The following is a 17,753-nucleotide window of genomic DNA, read 5'->3' on the forward strand; positions in this document are numbered from 1 at the left end:
TGAGATTCAACTACTGATGAAACTCCTGTCTTGCCATCACAGGGACCTTGGTCTCTAGAAGGCAATTGACTATCATTTGATGTGCGCATGCCTTAAGCGAAATGTCATCTTGTCTCTTAACATCGTCGGCGAACAAGATAGATGATTTGTATGGTTATTCTCAGCATAACCCTTCAAAAGGCAGGTGTCATGTTGTGACTATGTCTCAGATGCATGGCAGTGCAGTCAGTCGGCATCTGTTGACGAGTCCAAGTCCTTCATGATGTGCACTGTGGACTTTGTATTGGTTGATCCAGATCAGTCAATACTTTGTCCTATTGGTGTGCTGCTGTACCCATGAAGGATCGACACCCACCATTGAGTATCGGTGTCTTTATCCGCTGCGGACTGCCATTGTGGAAGTATCCAATGACACATCTTTCTCCGAGTCTTACGAGATCATGAGAGACTTCTCTGCAGTTGGATAGCCCAGTGGATAGGTATGTTTCATCACTCCGAAGAATATGTTGGACTGGAAGATAGATGAGGTCTTATTGCGACCATATTTATATCGTTCTTCCTTCGGGTCTGCCCACAGGTCCCTGGAACCTCCTTTCCTTGGACTGGTGGTGGATGCTGGCAGCTTGTGTTTGCTTGCCCAGCTCCTTCAAGAGGACAAGCAGCATCTCACCTATGGTGTGAGGTTCTAGAGGTAAGAAGGATGCGAGCGACTGGCCTCTCCACCTCCCCCACCTTGTCCTTCTACTCCCCTTCTTTCAGTTTGAGGATAGGACTCGAACGTACACTGGCTGGTCGGGTGATTGATGCAGTAAGCTTACACATCGAGCTTCCTTTCTATTTTTCTTATCAGAATCGTAGAAGCAATCCCTCTCCTTCCTCTAGCAAGGGGAGGAAGGAGACTGGCAATAATGCTAACCCTTCCCAGAACTTTGCATTAATGCCTCCGACTCTAAAATATTCTTCCCAGCCCTTTTTTGGAGGAGTTATGATTCCTCACTCATTTTGGAAATCCCCAGAAGTCTGACTTTTGATCATGCAGCTCCTATACGTACCCCAATCTAGTTGTCAGAGGCAGGGCACTCCTCCTCACTCTTACGACCAGGAGGAATAGCCCAGGTGTGCAGAACTCCAGTCAGTTCTAGAGGCTCACTCACATTCCTCCCACCAATCAGTGAGTCTTCCTTATGTAAAGGACTGAGGGTTTGTATATCGTGTAGGATCAAATCACAGTTTTTGAAAGTAAATTGTATTTTTCCTAACTATACAAACCTGAGGTTCTTTACATTAATGCCCATCTCATGCCCACCCCTCAATCTAAACCTGGGCTGAAAGGCAAAGTGAAGTGTTTACATCTGCAGATGTAAACATCCCGCCTACTAGATGGTAGTTACTGCCTAACCACCTTGTTCAAGAATTAAACGGCTGGGTTCCAGCCTTACTCCGAAAATAATTCCTTATGTAAAGGACCTCAGGTTTTGTATAGTTAGGGAAAATACAATTTACTTTCATAAATTGTGATATTTTCATATATGAAATTAAATCTCTTAAAATAGCGTTTTATCTCTCTCAGAGATGAAAGTATCAAAGCCTTAGGAATATTTAGAAGAATAATATAGCATTCCTTAAATATAACCTCTTAAAGACAAAATTTTGTTGCCTAATACTACTATGGTTTCTTTATTATGTTTTCAGGAGAATGCACTGACAGGTACATTGGCAAATGTGTCAATAAATGAAGAAGAGGAGAAAACGGAATCAGAAGATACAGCATTAGAAAGTGACCATGGTTCAGAGGACAAGGATGAAAACCTCGACGAAGAATATTTGAAATGCCCAGAGTGGATACAGAAAGAGAAACACATATTTATTTTAAGTGAATCTGGAAAGCCAATTTATACCAGGTATGAAAATTTATCTTAAGTGAATCTGGAAAGCCAATTTACACCAGGTATGAAACAGGTTGTGTAATATCCTTATACAGTGGAACCTGTTTTCGTATATAATCCGTTCTGGAACCTCCCATGCAGTCCAAAACGTACGAAAACTGAAACGGTAATTTCCATAAGGAATAATGTAAATACAATTAAAACAAATATTAATAAAAATACATTTGTTCCTACACGATATACAAACCGTTGGTATTTTACTATAGTAATTATATAAGGCATTGCCTGGACATTGCTGCTAAATTCTCAAACAAGGCATTTCTGTAGTTAACTACCAGTCTGGTCATTGGAAGTCTCTTCGACAGGATGTAAACATTCCAATTTGCTTTCGGCCATCGTCGTGGAAAGATTTATGTTGACTGCTCTCTGCCCGACTGTTGTTTACGATGTTTTCTTCATCTTCTATCCCATTGAGATTATTCCTTTTTCTCTGTGTAATTTTGGATTGCTTGTGTTATTATGAATACTCAGCAAATCCTGGATTTACAGACTTTGCTGCCCTCAATGCCCAGCTGGTGCTGCCCCAGGGTAGACGGCAAAAAGTGCGGAAAGATCCGCGCCTCAGTCGAGGTAGATCCTTGCTCCCTTTGTGCTTCAGGCCGAGGGTATGAGTGTAATGGAGATATAATGTGTGCAGTGTGTTCCTTGTGGTCCGCTTCCCAGTGGAGGAAGTTTGCGGGGAGAAGGAGGTATGTGAGGAAACCCAAAACCGTGGTGGGGAGTAATACGTCCCCAACCGGTTACTAGTGCCTCCACACCTGGTCTGGGCACATCACCCCACAAGCGTGACCCTGGTTGGAGGGCAACATCATCTGCAGTCATCCAACCTAATGATGCCTCCCCCTCCTGGTTTCAGGATACCATCATTGACAGTGTTGAGGATTTCTGCTCCTCCCTAGTCACCAGTGGATATGCCAGCCACAGAACACCCACCAGTGCCCTGCCCTGTTCCTGCGCCTGTCTCTGTTGCCGACCCTGCTCCTGCCCCTGGACTGGCTCCTGTTACCGGGCCTGCTCCTGCTGATGTTCCTTGGTTGGCCCAGGCAGCAGTCCTGCAGAAGCAGGTTCGTGAAAGGGTGCGGATCACTCCCCCCAGCATCAGCGCAGCTAGGAGGAGCGAGAGCATACGATCCACCTCTCCTTCACCCTCTACTTCCTCGGGCTACACCAGGAGGGGTGAGGTGAATAGTAGGAATCCTGTAGAGCTCTCTCCATGGGAATTGGCAGCAGCCTACGTCCCTGGGGTTTTAGGACCCTATCGAACATATGCTCAAGTCATTGAGAATGTATCTAGGGTGTCTGGCATGGCTCTCCCTCATGGTTGAATAGATCGGGAGGAACAATCCCTGGAAGGACTGGATGGTCCTTTGCCAAGAGATTTGGACACTCCCGAGATACAGAGGACCAGTGCGGAGATTGTTGCAGTGATACTTCAGCACAACAATCTCAGGGAAGCAGCTGTGACCTCCTCTACTGGAGAATGCCCCTCCCACCTCAAATCTTTTTGGGACCCAAGAGGGAACCCAGGGCTTCGATGGGACTTACGTGGTCAGCCTTGGCTGATGGAGTGTTGGATCAGGTGAATAATCTTGTTTCAGGACAAGAGAATTCACTTAGATCCAACCGATCAGATAGACTGCTTCCCCCTCCTCTACCTCGCTAGAGGCGCTTTTACACGTCCTCAGAATGGCCTCTACCGACCAAGCAGGTGGACCCGGACCTGGTTTGTCTCAGTCCAGGTCTGTCATTGCAGCACCTGACTAGTGAGAGTATTTCTCTCTCACAGCAGGAGGCAGTGATGTTGGAAGCCATTGCCATGGCGGCCCTCCATGTAGTCTCCTGGCTGGACCTGTGGTCTTTCAGTGTCGAAGGTCGCTGCTTCCCCTGGGGCCACTACCCCTTACAGACCTTACATCTCATTTGGGTTGCCCCAGGTCCCTCAGTGTGAGGCACCTCTAATGTCTACCAGAAAATTGCTAATGCATATTCCAGTATTCTTGTTTTGCATCTTTCAATCTTGGATGGTCTGGGCCCCACTAAGAAGTCTTGTCACGGGACTTCCAAGGGTCTTCCTCCTCAAACTGAGGAGGCAGTTGGATCTTCTGCTGGCTCTCCCATTCCTTTGGGAATGGGAACCGTCACACTGTCCCCAGGGCCTAGCGTGCCGGGAGCCGTAGAAGCCCAAACTTCAGTTCGCACTTCTGCTGCTAGTCCTAGAGGTTCTGCCCCTCAGACTAGTTCCTTGTTGGACGCTCATTCACAAGTCCCCGAGTGCACATAAATCTTTGGATTTGCATGCATCTAGAGTCGGTGACTCTGAGACCGCTCACCGTCATAACTCGGGCATGGAGTGGAAGAAAGGAGTGAGTCACTCAGGTGACTCACACCTTGCGGGGATCGCTCACACCTTGCTGGGGATCACTCTCACGATGATTGCTCGGTTCCCAGGGTTGACGTGACGGTCCCACAGGACTGTACATGCAGAGACCAGTAGGGCTCCCCCATTTGGTTGTCTTAAGAGGTTTCGGCCTCACCGAGGACTTGGACGCGTCGGAGGACGGTATTGGCTTTTTCCAGTCAGGTGCACACTCAGCCCCACCCCCTTAGATGCTGACCCCTTGGCATGGGTAGGGGGCTTGGGGACCAGCAGCTGAGCCCTGATGCCTGGTGGGGTTGCTTTCTCACTGGTCCTTGGGGCCCAGCTGCTGATCCAACTAGATTAGTCAGAACTTTTCCTTCTTTCTGCAATTTTTTCATTCTTACTACATCCTTCTCCACATAATATTTTTTACTAGCATTTCAGATTAATTATGGGGAGTTTTCCACTCTTGTTGAATTTTACTGCTTAGGTGAGTCTGAGAAGGGATCGTGTTTTGGAAGGGGTTTGCATTCGAAGCTAATTGTGAGAGTTGTGGTGGTTGAGTCGCCACCAGATATGGTTTGGACCCAAGAGGTAGTGATGGGACCCTCCCATTGCTACCTTGAGGGCGGAACCATCTCCAAACATCAGCCCAACGGAGTCCAGGGAGGGCTGGTGTTTGGGATAGGACTCCTGGCTTTTGTCTGGAAGCCCACCAATACGTTTGGAGTGGAAAGTCGGTCCTCATTAGTGGGGGTAGAACTCCCAGCAGGCGGATAGGCTTATACTTGGGCCACTGCAAGCGTATTGGTGCTGTCCCGTAAGGGTAGGGTATGGGGTGGACCATAGGGAGTCGACTCTCACTTGTGCCATTGGTGGAGAATTTGAATACCTAACTGACCCACGATACCTTCTTGATATAACCAAGCAGTCTTCAAATATATTTGAATTTATGAATATCGACCAATGTTTGCCCTTCCCTGAGTCTGACAACTTAACGGCACTGGCAACAACTTCAGGCATGGACACAGATATGAGCTCGGCTATCACACAGAACCATGCACCGAGACACCAGGGTGCTATTAAAACTGGTGGATTGGACATGAATAATAGAGTGCTTTATTGCACTAATGCAAGCCTTTCGTTGGACTACGAGTGCTTGCATAGTGTCGCAAAACAGTTTGGTAAGGTGGAGAGGATTAAAATGCTTCTAGAAAAAGACAAGCAGTTTTTCTGCATACATCAGATTTTCCTCTCCCCAAGAAGCTAGTGAAGCACAAATAAAATTAAATGGCCACATTCTAAATGACACTGTTTCATACAATCAACTTACCTGTCAGATATATACATAGCTAAGACTCCGTCGTCCCCGACAGAAATTCAAATTTCGCGCCACTCGCTACAGGTAGGTCAGGTGATCTACCGGCCTGCCCTGGGCGGCAGGACTAGGAACCATCCCCGTTTTCTATCATATTTTCTCTGTCGCCGGTGGTATCAACATTGTTGCTATTACCTCCTGACTTAGATTCTTATTTCATCCTTTGATCATCGTTTATCGGCTTTTTGGTGACGTATCTGGATCGTGTTTTTGGCATTCGCTACTGTGGACTGTTTTTGGACTTGCTTTTTGGAATTTTCTCAGTATGTCTGATTCAAATGTGAGTGTGAGAATGTGTGTGAATGTAGGCTGCAGGGTGAGGATACCGAAAGCTTCGGTTGATCCTCACACTGTATGTCGTAAATGTAGGGGGTTTCAGTGTTCTGCTACTAATACTTGTCATGAATGCGAGGGATTAAATGCAGAAGAATGGAAGACTTTAACTTCTTATTTGAAGAAGTTAGAGAGGGATAGGGTTAGACGTCTGAAAGGTGTGAGTTCAAGGCCTATTGAGCCTTTTATTGATACTTTTTCTAATCCTAATGATTTAGATTCTCCCTATGTGTCTAATTCACAAGGTTTACTTTCGGAATCGGCCTCGGAAATCACCGATCTGAAAGCTACTATTCGAGACATGAAGTCCAAAATGGCGGACTTACAAGGTAAGGCTAGTGAAAGTGAGCATTACAGTGAAGTGAGTTCTCCCAGTGTTGTGGAGGGGGCGTTTGATCGTCCCTGCGACGCTCCCAGGCCTAGACCTCTTCCAAGCTCCCATGCCCAGAGGAGAAGGAAAGTCGAAAGCCTTAAGGAGGTCGTGGGGAATCCCCAACGGTCAGACGTCCCTTCAGCAAGCTCTGTTTCGTGGCAGGCTGCTCAAGGGCGCTATAGAAAACAGAGCGTCCCTTCGGCGAGGGTTTTGTTTCTCATCCTCTCCCTCACCTAAACAAGGGTGGAAGGAGTCGGATTTATCGAGGCCTCTGAAACGGCATTTGAAAGAACCCGAATTTGATTCGAGCCCAGAGCGTTTCTCAGATGACGCTCCCTCTTCTATTAAGAAGGCAAAGGTGGCGTCAGCGTCACCCGACGAGGACGCAGAAGAACCCTTTCCTACTTCTCCCCCGATTGATGACGAAAGGCGTCATGCAGTTGACGTGGGAGAAGCTTCAAGGAAGATTATCATGGCAGTACAAGTACAAACTTGGCCTCTTTGGTGGGAGTGTTAGCGCCTCGTAGGAAGGACGTTGCGCTTCCAATCAAGAAGTCTCGTCCTCTCTCCCCTGCTAAGCGAGAGGCGTCATGCAAACGTGAAGCTTCTAAACATATCGCAGAAGCTTCGGGTTCGAGAGCGAGATTGGGAGCTTACGGAAGACACGTAACGCCAGAGAGACGTGAGACGTCTTTTAGGCATGGAAAGGCGTTTCTTTGAAAGCTGATTGTAGACGCTAGGCTCCAACCAATATTTTGGCGCCAGTTAGGACGCCTTTTGAGAGCGGAGCGTCTTCCAGGCGCGAGGCGTCATCCGGACGTCAGCAGCCACGGAAGCGGGAGGCGTCAGCCAGGACGCTTGGCGGACGAGAAGCGTCATCCAAGTGGGAAGCGTCATCCATTTATGGAGAGAAGCCTGAGCTTTTGGCGCCTTCCAGGGCTATTAAAGCGGGGAAGAGGAAGGAATATCATTCCCTTAGCCCCTCTCCATATTGGAGTTTGTCTCCTCCAGAGGAAGGACGTACGGAGTTGGCAGCGGAGACTCAATTAGATCCCGAGTTAGAAGTAGACTCGGAGGAAGAATATCAAGGAAGAGAAGGACTGTCGAACTATAAAGTTTTGACTGCCTTGCTTCTAGAGGAGTATGGAGACGACTTGACTCCTGCCGCTCCTCCTTCTCCGCGCTCTCTTTTTTCGAGTGCTAAGACGAAGAAGTCTTCGTCTTTTCTCAGAATGAAGCCCGCCATTCCAATGAAGAGGGCTCTTCAGTCCTTAGACTCTTGGATGAAGTCTAAGAAGGAGTTAGTCAGAATGGTCTTCTGCATGCCTCCAGCGAGACTAGCTGGTAAAAGAGGCATTTGGTATCAGACAGGAGAGAATATGGGTACAGGCGGCCCGCGGTTAACGGCGCAATCACTCAACGGCGAATCGGTTTTACGGCGGTTGTCAAAAATATTCATTAAAAAAATAAGGCATTTTAAAGGTATCTTTACGGCACAAATTTCAGTTAACAGCGCCGCTAGCGCCGTTGTCTAACGAGTTCATAAATATGTAGAAATGCCGTTCAGACCATAAAGGTTATGCAAATTATATTAACAAATTTTATGGAGAGTTATTACGTAGGTATTAGGGTAAAATATATGCCTCTGACGCTGTTCTATGCCGAAAATATCGAGTTACATAAGTGCAAATTTAGCTATGGATGTGTCGATTCATAAATGTTCATGCTTTTGTTTAAAATGTGTATGAAAATGTATTACGTGAAAGGCATTATTATTTCTGTACAGAAATATGATAAAAAGCAGCTTTTGAAACTGCCCTTCACGTTATCAAATACGATGTTTTTTCATGTTCTTTCTTGTAAGCCGCCAGCCTGCCGCGCTCTTCCGAAAATATCGATTTAAAAAAAATGCAAATTAGCGATCGATGTGTCGATTTTTATAATTGTTTATGCTTCTAAGTTTAAAAATGTATATGAAAAATGTTCCTACGAAATAAGGGTATTTTTACTTTCTGTGCAGAAATATGATAAAAAAGGCAGCTTTTGAAACTCCCCTTCAAGTTATCGACTACGATGTGTCATTCATAAGTGTTCATGCTTTTGTTTAAAATGTGTGTGAAAATGTATTACGTGAAAGGCATTTTTATTTCTGTACAGAAATATGATACAAAGGCAGCTTTTGAAACTGCCCTTCACGTTATCAAATACGACGTTTTTTCATGTTCTTTCTTGTAAGCCGCGCCTGCCGTTCTTCCGAAAATGTCGATTTAAAAAAACGTGCAAATTAGCCATCGATGTGTCGATTTTATAAATGTTTATGCTTTTATGTTTAAAATGTGTATGAAAATGTACTACGAATAGGGTATTTTTATTTCTGTGCAGAAATATGATAAAAAGGCAGCTTTTGAAACCCCTTCAACTTATCGACTACAATGTTTTTTTCAAGTTCGTTCTTGTATGCCGCCGTCTGCCGCTCTTCCGAAAAATATAGTAGAAAAAAAAAAAAAAAAAAGTGCAAATTTAGCGATCGATGTGTCGATTTTTCAAATGTTTATGCTTTTTTTTATGTTTAAAATGTGTATGAAAACTATTGCGTAAAGGTATTTTCATTTTTTGTACAGAAATAAGATACAAATTAAGGCAGCCTTTGTAACTAGGCTCCACGTTGTAAGGGGATGGTTTTTTCATGTTCGTTCTTGTCCGCCAGTTCCGAAAAATGCATTGTGTTATTTTATTAATTACGCATCTTTTCCATAAATCCTTTAAAAAGTTATACATTATTTCACTGTATCCAAGAATATTGTAAGTATGTCGTCATATTATTGTATTTTAAAATACTACGGCAAACTTAAGCCAGTATTCCGCGGAGCGTCCAATGTTGTGGTTTGAAATCAGCTGATGAATACGAGTCTGTTTCACCATAACGCAATTCTGAGCGAATGCTCTTGCTTCTAGTTAGCATAAACGAATATCTATATACTTGACTTATATGAGACAAAGTTATTTTTCCATATACAGCGTGTTTTAGGTGGAAATATTTATTGAATATGTCTCGTTGTGAATGTGAACTACTATTTTTTTTTCGTTAAACAGATTACGTTGGCGGCATGTTTTATTGCGTAAAAAATTACGTGATTCCGTTCGCAATACGTAATCCTTTATATCATCGTAATACGAACTTTACGCTATTTATCTTATATCGGCGTGAAACCAACAGTAAAATGTGTTCTTTCAAGCACAGTAGTTTTGATTAAAATGAATTTTATCCCAATTTTATCTACAGTTGTGTGTGATGGCAGACGTTTACTGCAGTTTTATCCTTGTTGCCGATGTACAATAATAGTCATTAGCAGCTTGAACAGTTTTCTCAGCTTCAGTTATAACTAGGTTTAAATTTAACGGTATATTTCCCGATTGATCTTTAATCTATATTGATCTCTGATCTATAGCGAATAAAGTTATTGCATTAAGATATCTCAGTTCTATTCTATACATAACGCCATTTATAACAAATACGGTAATGTTGCACTGTAGTACGATGATCGAAATACAAGCCAAACAGATGTTATCCAGTTCGGTTGTACTTAGAAAAAAAAAAAAAAGGTAGTTTTCGGTTCGGTTGTCATGGCTGTACACGTTCACGCAACGAGTATAACGTTGAACACCATACTTTCATCATTCTCTTTTTGCTGTTATTGAACTTAATTTGTAAACTAGAAGATGGATAAAGTTAGACCATTGTAAATTGATCTCTCATAAAATCGAACTAATCATAAGACTAATGATCGTAACCTGAACATACAGCTACCTGTACACTGTATAAACTTTATTATATCTTTACATACTTTAGACACCCACATGTACTGTACAGTAATTTCTATAGTACTATACTGCATAAATATAATTTTACTTATTGCGCCGTTGTGGGATTACAGCGCCTTTGACTTGTCTAGAGTTTCGAAAGAAGGTGTGCGGCGGCCGTAGGCTTTAAAATCGCTTGGCGTCGGTGGCCAGGAACGGAACCCCTGCCGCTAACCGAGGGCCGCCTGTATTGCTCTTCCGTCTTTGTCAGAAGCGGACTTTTCGACCTTAGTTGACGCTTCACGTAGACAAGGTCTGAACTCGGCACGTATTACTTGGGGCATTTCTGAACTGGACCATCTCCTCAAGGGACTCTTTCATGTATTGGAAGTTTTCAACTTCTTAGATTGGTCCCTTGGGGTGATGTCCAAGAAAGCCCATGATTCTGAAGGAATCGAACCAGAAGTCCTTTTGTGCATTTTGTCTTGTATAGACAAAGCGGTTCAGGATGGCTCGTTTGAGATCTCCTCTTTGTTTGGAGCAGGTCTTCTAAAAAAGAGGACGGTATATAGTGCCTTTTTAACTAAGGCAGTCTCCCACGCTCAGAGGGCAGCGCTGCTGTATTCGCCTTTGTCTGGCTTTTTGTTCCCTTCTCAGTTGGTGAAGGACATTTCTCGTTCATTAACTGAGAAGGCGACTCAGGACCTTCTGACGCAGTCAGCAAGGAAGAAGAAGCCTGCTTCTACACCTGACAAGAAAGGCCGAGTACATCGGTTCAGCCCTTTCGAGGTGGCCGTACCTCCAGACCTCCGCAAGAAGGAAGGCTCCTGAGAAAGCGGAGGTAGGTCTGCCTTATTCGTCCCTTTAAAAAGGGAAAGTGATGCTTCTCTCCTCCAAGCACCAGTAGGTGCCAGGCTCCTGGGATTTGTGGAGGCCTGGACACTTATAACGCAGACGCGTCATCGTTGTCTGTAATAAGGAAGGGATATCGTATCCCTTTCCCGAACACTCCTCCCCTAACGTCAATACCACGGGAACTAACAGCCAAGTACAAGGATCCTGTGCTGAGGGATACTCTTCGATCGATGGTGGAACAAATGTGGGACAAGAGAGCGATAGAACTAGTACTGGATCCAAACTCCCCGGGGTTTTACAATCGCCTTTTTCTGGTTGCGAAGGCCTCAGGAGGCTGGAGACCAGTACTAGACGTCAGCTCTCTGAACAAATTTGTTCGGAAGAAGTTCTCGATGGAGACTTCTGCCTCAGTCCTTGCGTCATTGCGACAAGGAGATTGGATGGTGTCTCTAGATCTCCAGGACGCCTATTTTCACGTCCCGATCCACCCTTCATCGAAGAAGTACCTCCGTTTCATGACGGGGGGAAGGATCTTTCAGTTCAGAGCCTTGTGTTTCGGCCTGTCCACAGCTCCTCAGGTCTTCACAAGCCTGATGAAAAACTGTGGCGAGGTTTCTTCACCTCAAAGGAGTAAATATCTCTCTGTATCTGGACGACTGGCTCATCAGGGCCAGATCAGAGAGACAGTGCTTGGAGGACCTGACGTTAACTTTAGATCTGATCAAGCGTTGGGATTGCTCGTGAACCTCGAGAAAGTCGCAGCTGACCCCCAGACAGAACTTAGTCTATCTGGGGATTCAGATGGATTCTCGGGGTTTTCGAGTATTTCCTTCGCAAGAGAGAATCGCAAAAGGTTTGCAGATAGTCTCTCTCTTCTTAAGGAAGGAACAGACGTCGGCGAGGGAATGGTTGAGCCTTCTAGGGACCCTTTCCTCGCTCGAACAGTTCTTCCCGCTAGGAAGACTTCATTTACGTCCGCTTCAATTCTTCCTCAAGAAGTCTTGGAGTTGGAATACTGGACAACTTTCGGACGCCTTTCCCATTCCAGTGGAGATAAGACTGCACCTGGAATGGTGGTTGCCCCCTCTGAAAAAGAACAAAGGGATCTCTCTAAGAACCCCAAGAACCCAGACCTAGTGTTGTACTCCGACGCGTTGGGGAGAAATGGTTGGGGAGCAACATTAGGCTCGAAGGAGGTGTCAGGCACCTGGGAACCAGCGCAGGTGTCTTGGCACATAAACTGCAAGAGCTCTTCGCCGTGCATACTGGCTTTGAAGAGTCTAGAACCTATGGTGTCGAACAAAGTAGTGCAAGTAAACGTGGACAACACCACCGCACTTGCCTACATTCGAAAACAAGGAGGGTGGGGAAACTCACTCCCTCGTTAACGACTTTAGCTGACGAGAGACCTTTTGCTTTGGACGTCTCACAGGAAACATCTCCATTCTGACAATTGTCGGTTCAGGGAGTAAGAATGTGAGGGCGGACGACTCAGCAGGAGGAACCAGGTCCTTCATACAGAGTGGACCCTACACGAGGAGGTGTGTCAAGATCTCTGGTCGCTGTGGGGGACACCTCATGTAGATCTCTTCGCCACATTCATCTCCAAAAAGGCTGGCAGTCTTTTGGCTCGGTCGTGAAGACCCAAGAGCTCTTATGGTAGACGCCTTCCTGCTAGATTGTCTCGCGTAGTAGACGTCTATGCTTTTCCTCCATTCAAAATCCTGGGACTAGTACTAAAAAAGTTTGTGGCGTCAAAGGAGACGAGGATGACATTGATAGCCCCCGTTTTGGCCGGCCCAAGATTGGTTCACGGAGGTGGTAGAGTGGATCGTAGACCTTTCCCAAGATCCTTACCAAGAAGGGGGGATGGATCTTCTCAGTCAGCCCACCACTTCAAGAGGTATCCATCCAAAAACCTCCCCGGCTCTCGCTCTGACTGCCTTTCGACTATCAAAAGACGTCAGAGCGAGAGGGTTTTTCTCGCGAAGTTGCAAGCGCGATCGCGAGAGCAGCAGAACCTCCACTACGAAAGTATATCAGTCGAAGTGGGTAGGTTTTTAGAAGGTGGTGTAGAACTAAGAAGTTGTCCTCCTCCACTACCTCTATAGCGGAAATTGCTGATTTCCTTCTATTCCTGAGAGAGCAATCTCATCTAGCTGTATCCACAATAAAGGATACAGAAGTATGCTCTCGGCAGTCTTCAGGAATAGAGGATTAGATCTGGCAGATAATAAAGATCTCCACGATCTCATAAGTCCTTTGAGACTTCAAAGTCGAAGGAACCGGTCCTCCCCGAACTGGAACCTAGACGTGGTTCTCAAGTTTCTTTCATCTGAAAGATTCGGAACCTCCTCATCTGGCTTCGTTTCGAGATCACAGAAAATGCCTATTCCTATTATCTTTAGCTACGGCAAAGAGAGTTAGTGAATTACATGCTCTGCAGGATAAAGTAGGTTTCAAGGGAGACTCAGCTATTTGCTCGTTTAAGACCCTGTTTTTAGCTAAGAATGAGAATCCCTCGAATCCCCTGGCCTAAGTCATTCGAAGTCAAAGGCATATCGAGTCTCGTAGGAAGAGAAGCAGAAAGATCTCTATGCCCTGTAAGAGCTCTAAAGTTCTACATTCAGAGAAGCATCAGATGGGAGGCTCTAGGACAAGGTCTTTGGTGCGCGGTAAAAGACCCCACAAGACTGATGTCCAAGAATGCTCTGGCATTCTTTGTGAGGAACGTCATTACAGACGCGCATAAGGTCTGTTCTGACGAACAGTTGCGACTGTTGAAAGTTAAAGCTCATGAAGTGAGAGCAGTAGCGACGTCTCTCTCGTTTCATAAGAATATGTCGCTTAAAAACATCATAGATACGACATTTTGGAGATGCAACTCAGTATTTGCATCTCATTACTTGAAAGAACGTTTCGTGTGACATATGAGAAGTGTTTTTCTCTGGGTCCTTTCGTATCGGCGGATACGATTCTGGGTACGGGAGCCGACACCAATCTTAAAAGTATATACTTTTCTTCTTTTTGGATAGGGTCTGGAGTCTCTTCGAACAATGGAGGACTTGGTTTAGCACGGGCGCCGTCTATGTTGTTCAGTAAGAGAGTCTTGTCATGTCTAATTAGATGAGTATCATTTTTTTTTTTTAGAAAATTATGTATGTGTGCGTAGTGGTTTTTGAGTTACGGTGTTGTGAAGAGTTTTCGGGGATAACTCGGAACAATCTTTAGTTCTAAGACATATGGTTAGGATCAGGTGGTCAGGATTGGTTGTGTGCTCCTTCATAAGGTGTATTGTCATATAAGTGGATCAGCACCCATTGACAAAGTCCTTTCAGGCTCTGCCGAGTAAGCGGATAAGACCCCATCGGCAGACCCACAAGAACTCTTGGCCATAGATCATATATCTCGCTATAGTTTCTTGAGGTGATGCAGACTACTGGGCAAACACCCACGAAGTCTACCACCTATCAGGTAGGAATCAAGGTTTTATTTATACCTACAACATATGTTGTTTACCTGTCTATTCCATATAGTAGCTGTCTCTTACCCTCCACCGAAGGGTGCCAATCAGCTATGTATATATCTGACAGGTAAGTTATTGCATGAAAATGATATTGTTATGTTACAATAAAGTTTCATACATACTTACCTGGCAGATATATACAATTAAAGGCCCACCCAGCCTCCCCGCAGGAGACAGGTGGAAGAGAGAAAATATGATAGAAAACGGGGATGGTTCCTAGTCCTGCCGCCCAGGGCAGGCCGGTAGATCACCTGACCTACCTGTAGCGAGTGGCGCGAAATTTGAATTTCTGTCGGGGACGACGGATTCTTAGCTATGTATATATCTGCCAGGTAAGTATGTATGAAACTTTATTGTAACATAACAATATCATTTTTAAGCACCAAGGTGTTTTCAGTGAGGAATTTGAACGATGAGCCATTCGATTTTGTTTCTAAGAAAAAGAATGTGGACCAGCAACATATACCAGGATGCCTCCTCCCCCTATATGGCATGATGCCTCCTCCCCCTATATGGCATGTTGCCATAAAGAGGGAAGGGAAAATTTCATTAAAGCTGCAGAATGTATTGAGAACAAAGTGGGTTCTATTCCTATCGGTTATCTGAAACGATATGGAAAGAACTTACTCATAAAAGCAGGCAATGAGACGCAAGCTATTTTATTATCAAAGTTTAAACCCCCCAAAAGTGGAAATATTGAGGCTATAACATCGCACAGATTCTTTATAACATCGCACAGATTCTTTAACACGCTGAAAGGGGTATTTGTTCATGACACTTACCTGCCAGATATATATATTATAGCTGTATTCTCTGACGACCGACAGAATTCGAAACTCCCCCCTGCAAACCGCAGTGGTCGGCTAGGTTAGTACCCATTCCCGCGCTGGGAGGCGGATACCGGGAACCCATTCCCATTTTTTTCTATTCAGATTTTCTTCTGTCGCCGGTCGGTAAACATCTGTTTACAGACCTCCGCTTAGGATTTTGAAAACTTCATTTGTCACTTGAGTATTTGGATTGTCTTTTGGTTTCGGACTTGGCTTAGTGATTTGGCATACGCTATTGTGGTTTGGATTTTGATTTTGGCTTTGATTTTTCTTAAAATTGAGATGTCTGGATCTAGTTCTACTAGTTTCAGAGTGTGTGGTGTAGAAGAATGTAAGGTGAGGCTACCAAAAGCCTCGGTAGATCCTCACACAGTGTGTGTGAATTGTAGAGGGCATGTTTGCTTGTTGGATGATAGGTGCAAAGAATGTGAAGTGTTAAACTGATGTCGAATGGAAGGCGTATGAATCTTACATTCGTAGAACTTCGAGCGTGACAGAATTAGGTCGTCTTCCTCCAGGAGTGCTTCTGTTAAAAGTCAAAAGTAAAGTTGCTCAATCTAACATAAATGTAGAACATGTTACGCATAACCCTATAATTTCTCATTCAGATAAGGAAGTGATTGTTACCAAAGGGAATGCCCTTTCTACCATTTTAGAATCAATTCGGAACCTTGAAATCGAAAATGAAAGTGCTACAATCTAATGTGCAAAAGTGTAGTGATAATGTTAGTGCCCCTAGTGAAGTGGAGGGGGCGTCAGATCGGTCCTATAATGCCTCCAGGTTGAGACCTCTGTCGGACTCCCAGAACACATGGAATGGACATGTCGAAGGCCGAAGGAGGGTTACGGAATTAAACACGGTCTGGGCGTCCCTTCGGCAGATCCTGAAGACGCATCCCAGGCTGCCAAAGATCGCGCGCAAGCTCGAACCTTAAGAAATGCTTCTCTTCCTCCGAGGACGTCCTCAACCTCACCGTGGTGGGAATCTCGGAAGACCTCTCCGACTGAGAGTGGTAAGGAAGACGTAAGGTGTCGCACTGGCGGCCATCGTCTTTCTCGCCCTCTTAGGAAGGGTCTTACGGAAGAGGACGCAGCCTCTCCAATTGAGAGTGGTAAGGAAGACGTAAGACGTCGCACTGGCGGCCATCGTCTTTCTCGCCCTCTTAGGAAAGGTATGTTGGAAGAGGATGCTTCATCGGGAGATCGAGAGCGTCCTCCGCCTCGATTTACGCTTCGGTCTCCTCCGGAAGACTTCGAAGACAGTATCCCACACAAGAGATTCAGGACGCTTTTCTGAGCGTCCTGATTCGAGTCCCGGAGAGAGGAAGAAGGAAAAGGCGTCCCCTCGCCCATCTTCTTCTCAACAAAGGTTCATTCCATCATATGGTTCTTCACCATCAAAAAAGACCCTCGAAGCGATTCCGTCAAAAGTTTTTTGTATGCGTTTTTTCGCCAAGAAAGAAGAAAGATCACATAGTCGTAAAAAAGATCTATGGCTACCCGTCAAGAAATCTAGACGTTCTCCTGTGGCTTCTCTTCGTTCTTCGTCATCTTCTGATTCGTCGCCTTCTAGACCTCATCGACTCAATCAGAAACGCGCAAGCAGTCCTGCTGAGAGAGTCTCTAGAAGTATTGGCGGTAAAGAAAAAGACAATAGGTGCCGCACAGGCGGCCGTCGTCTTTTCCAAGAGTCGAAGAATGTTCAGAAGGATCGCTCAGAAATAGAATTGGGAGGAATTGATCTGGCTTACAGGAAGAGAATATTCAACAAAACAAACGCTTTGCTAATCAGGACGCTCGTAAGGACGCTTCTCGCGACTCGGTGTCGTAAACGTCGGCTGGAGAGACTTCAGACGCACGATATTAGTTCAGAAGAAGGATATGAAGATGCATATGAGGACGCTTTTGAGGACGCAAGGCGTGTTACAACTCAAGACCGTTTTAAAGGAGTGTTTACACGACGTCCATCACGTCAGGACGTAAATGAGGACGCTTTTGAGGACGCGAGGCGTAGTGCTAGTAAGGACGCTCGTCGTCCTTCATATCAGGACGCGTTCCAGGACGCAAATGAGGACGCTTTTCCAGGACGCAAATGAGGACGCTTTCCAGGACGCAAATGAGGACGCTTTTGAGGGTGCTAGGCGTCCGATGCATAAAGTCACCCTGGGAAGAAAAGAACAGGTCGCTAGTCAGAAGGTTAAGCGCCATATGCTTCAAGGTAGTAGAAACTACAATATGAGTGCTCGTCAAGAGAAATCGTATGACGTTAGTTTTGGAAAATTCGGAGAGAAAGTCAAGGTTAGGAGAACATAGCAGACTCTCCTCTTCAAAATTGATTTCAAACACAAGACC

General features: G+C 45.2%; 1 protein-coding gene across 1 annotated transcript in view; it reads left to right on the forward strand.

The window, feature by feature from the left end:
- The first annotated feature begins 1,653 nt into the window (after positions 1 to 1,653).
- LOC135219232 (vacuolar fusion protein MON1 homolog) overlaps positions 1,654 to 17,753 on the forward strand; it is a 169,035-nt gene continuing 152,935 nt past the window's right edge. The window contains exon 1 of the mRNA XM_064255825.1: positions 1,654 to 1,901. Within this exon, the coding sequence (XP_064111895.1) occupies positions 1,669 to 1,901 (233 nt within the window). The 5' untranslated portion in view covers positions 1,654 to 1,668. The remainder of the gene's footprint in view (positions 1,902 to 17,753) is intronic.

The sequence above is a fragment of the Macrobrachium nipponense genome, chromosome 1 (genome assembly GCF_015104395.2).
Source record: "Macrobrachium nipponense isolate FS-2020 chromosome 1, ASM1510439v2, whole genome shotgun sequence".
Lineage (NCBI taxonomy): Eukaryota > Metazoa > Arthropoda > Malacostraca > Decapoda > Palaemonidae > Macrobrachium > Macrobrachium nipponense.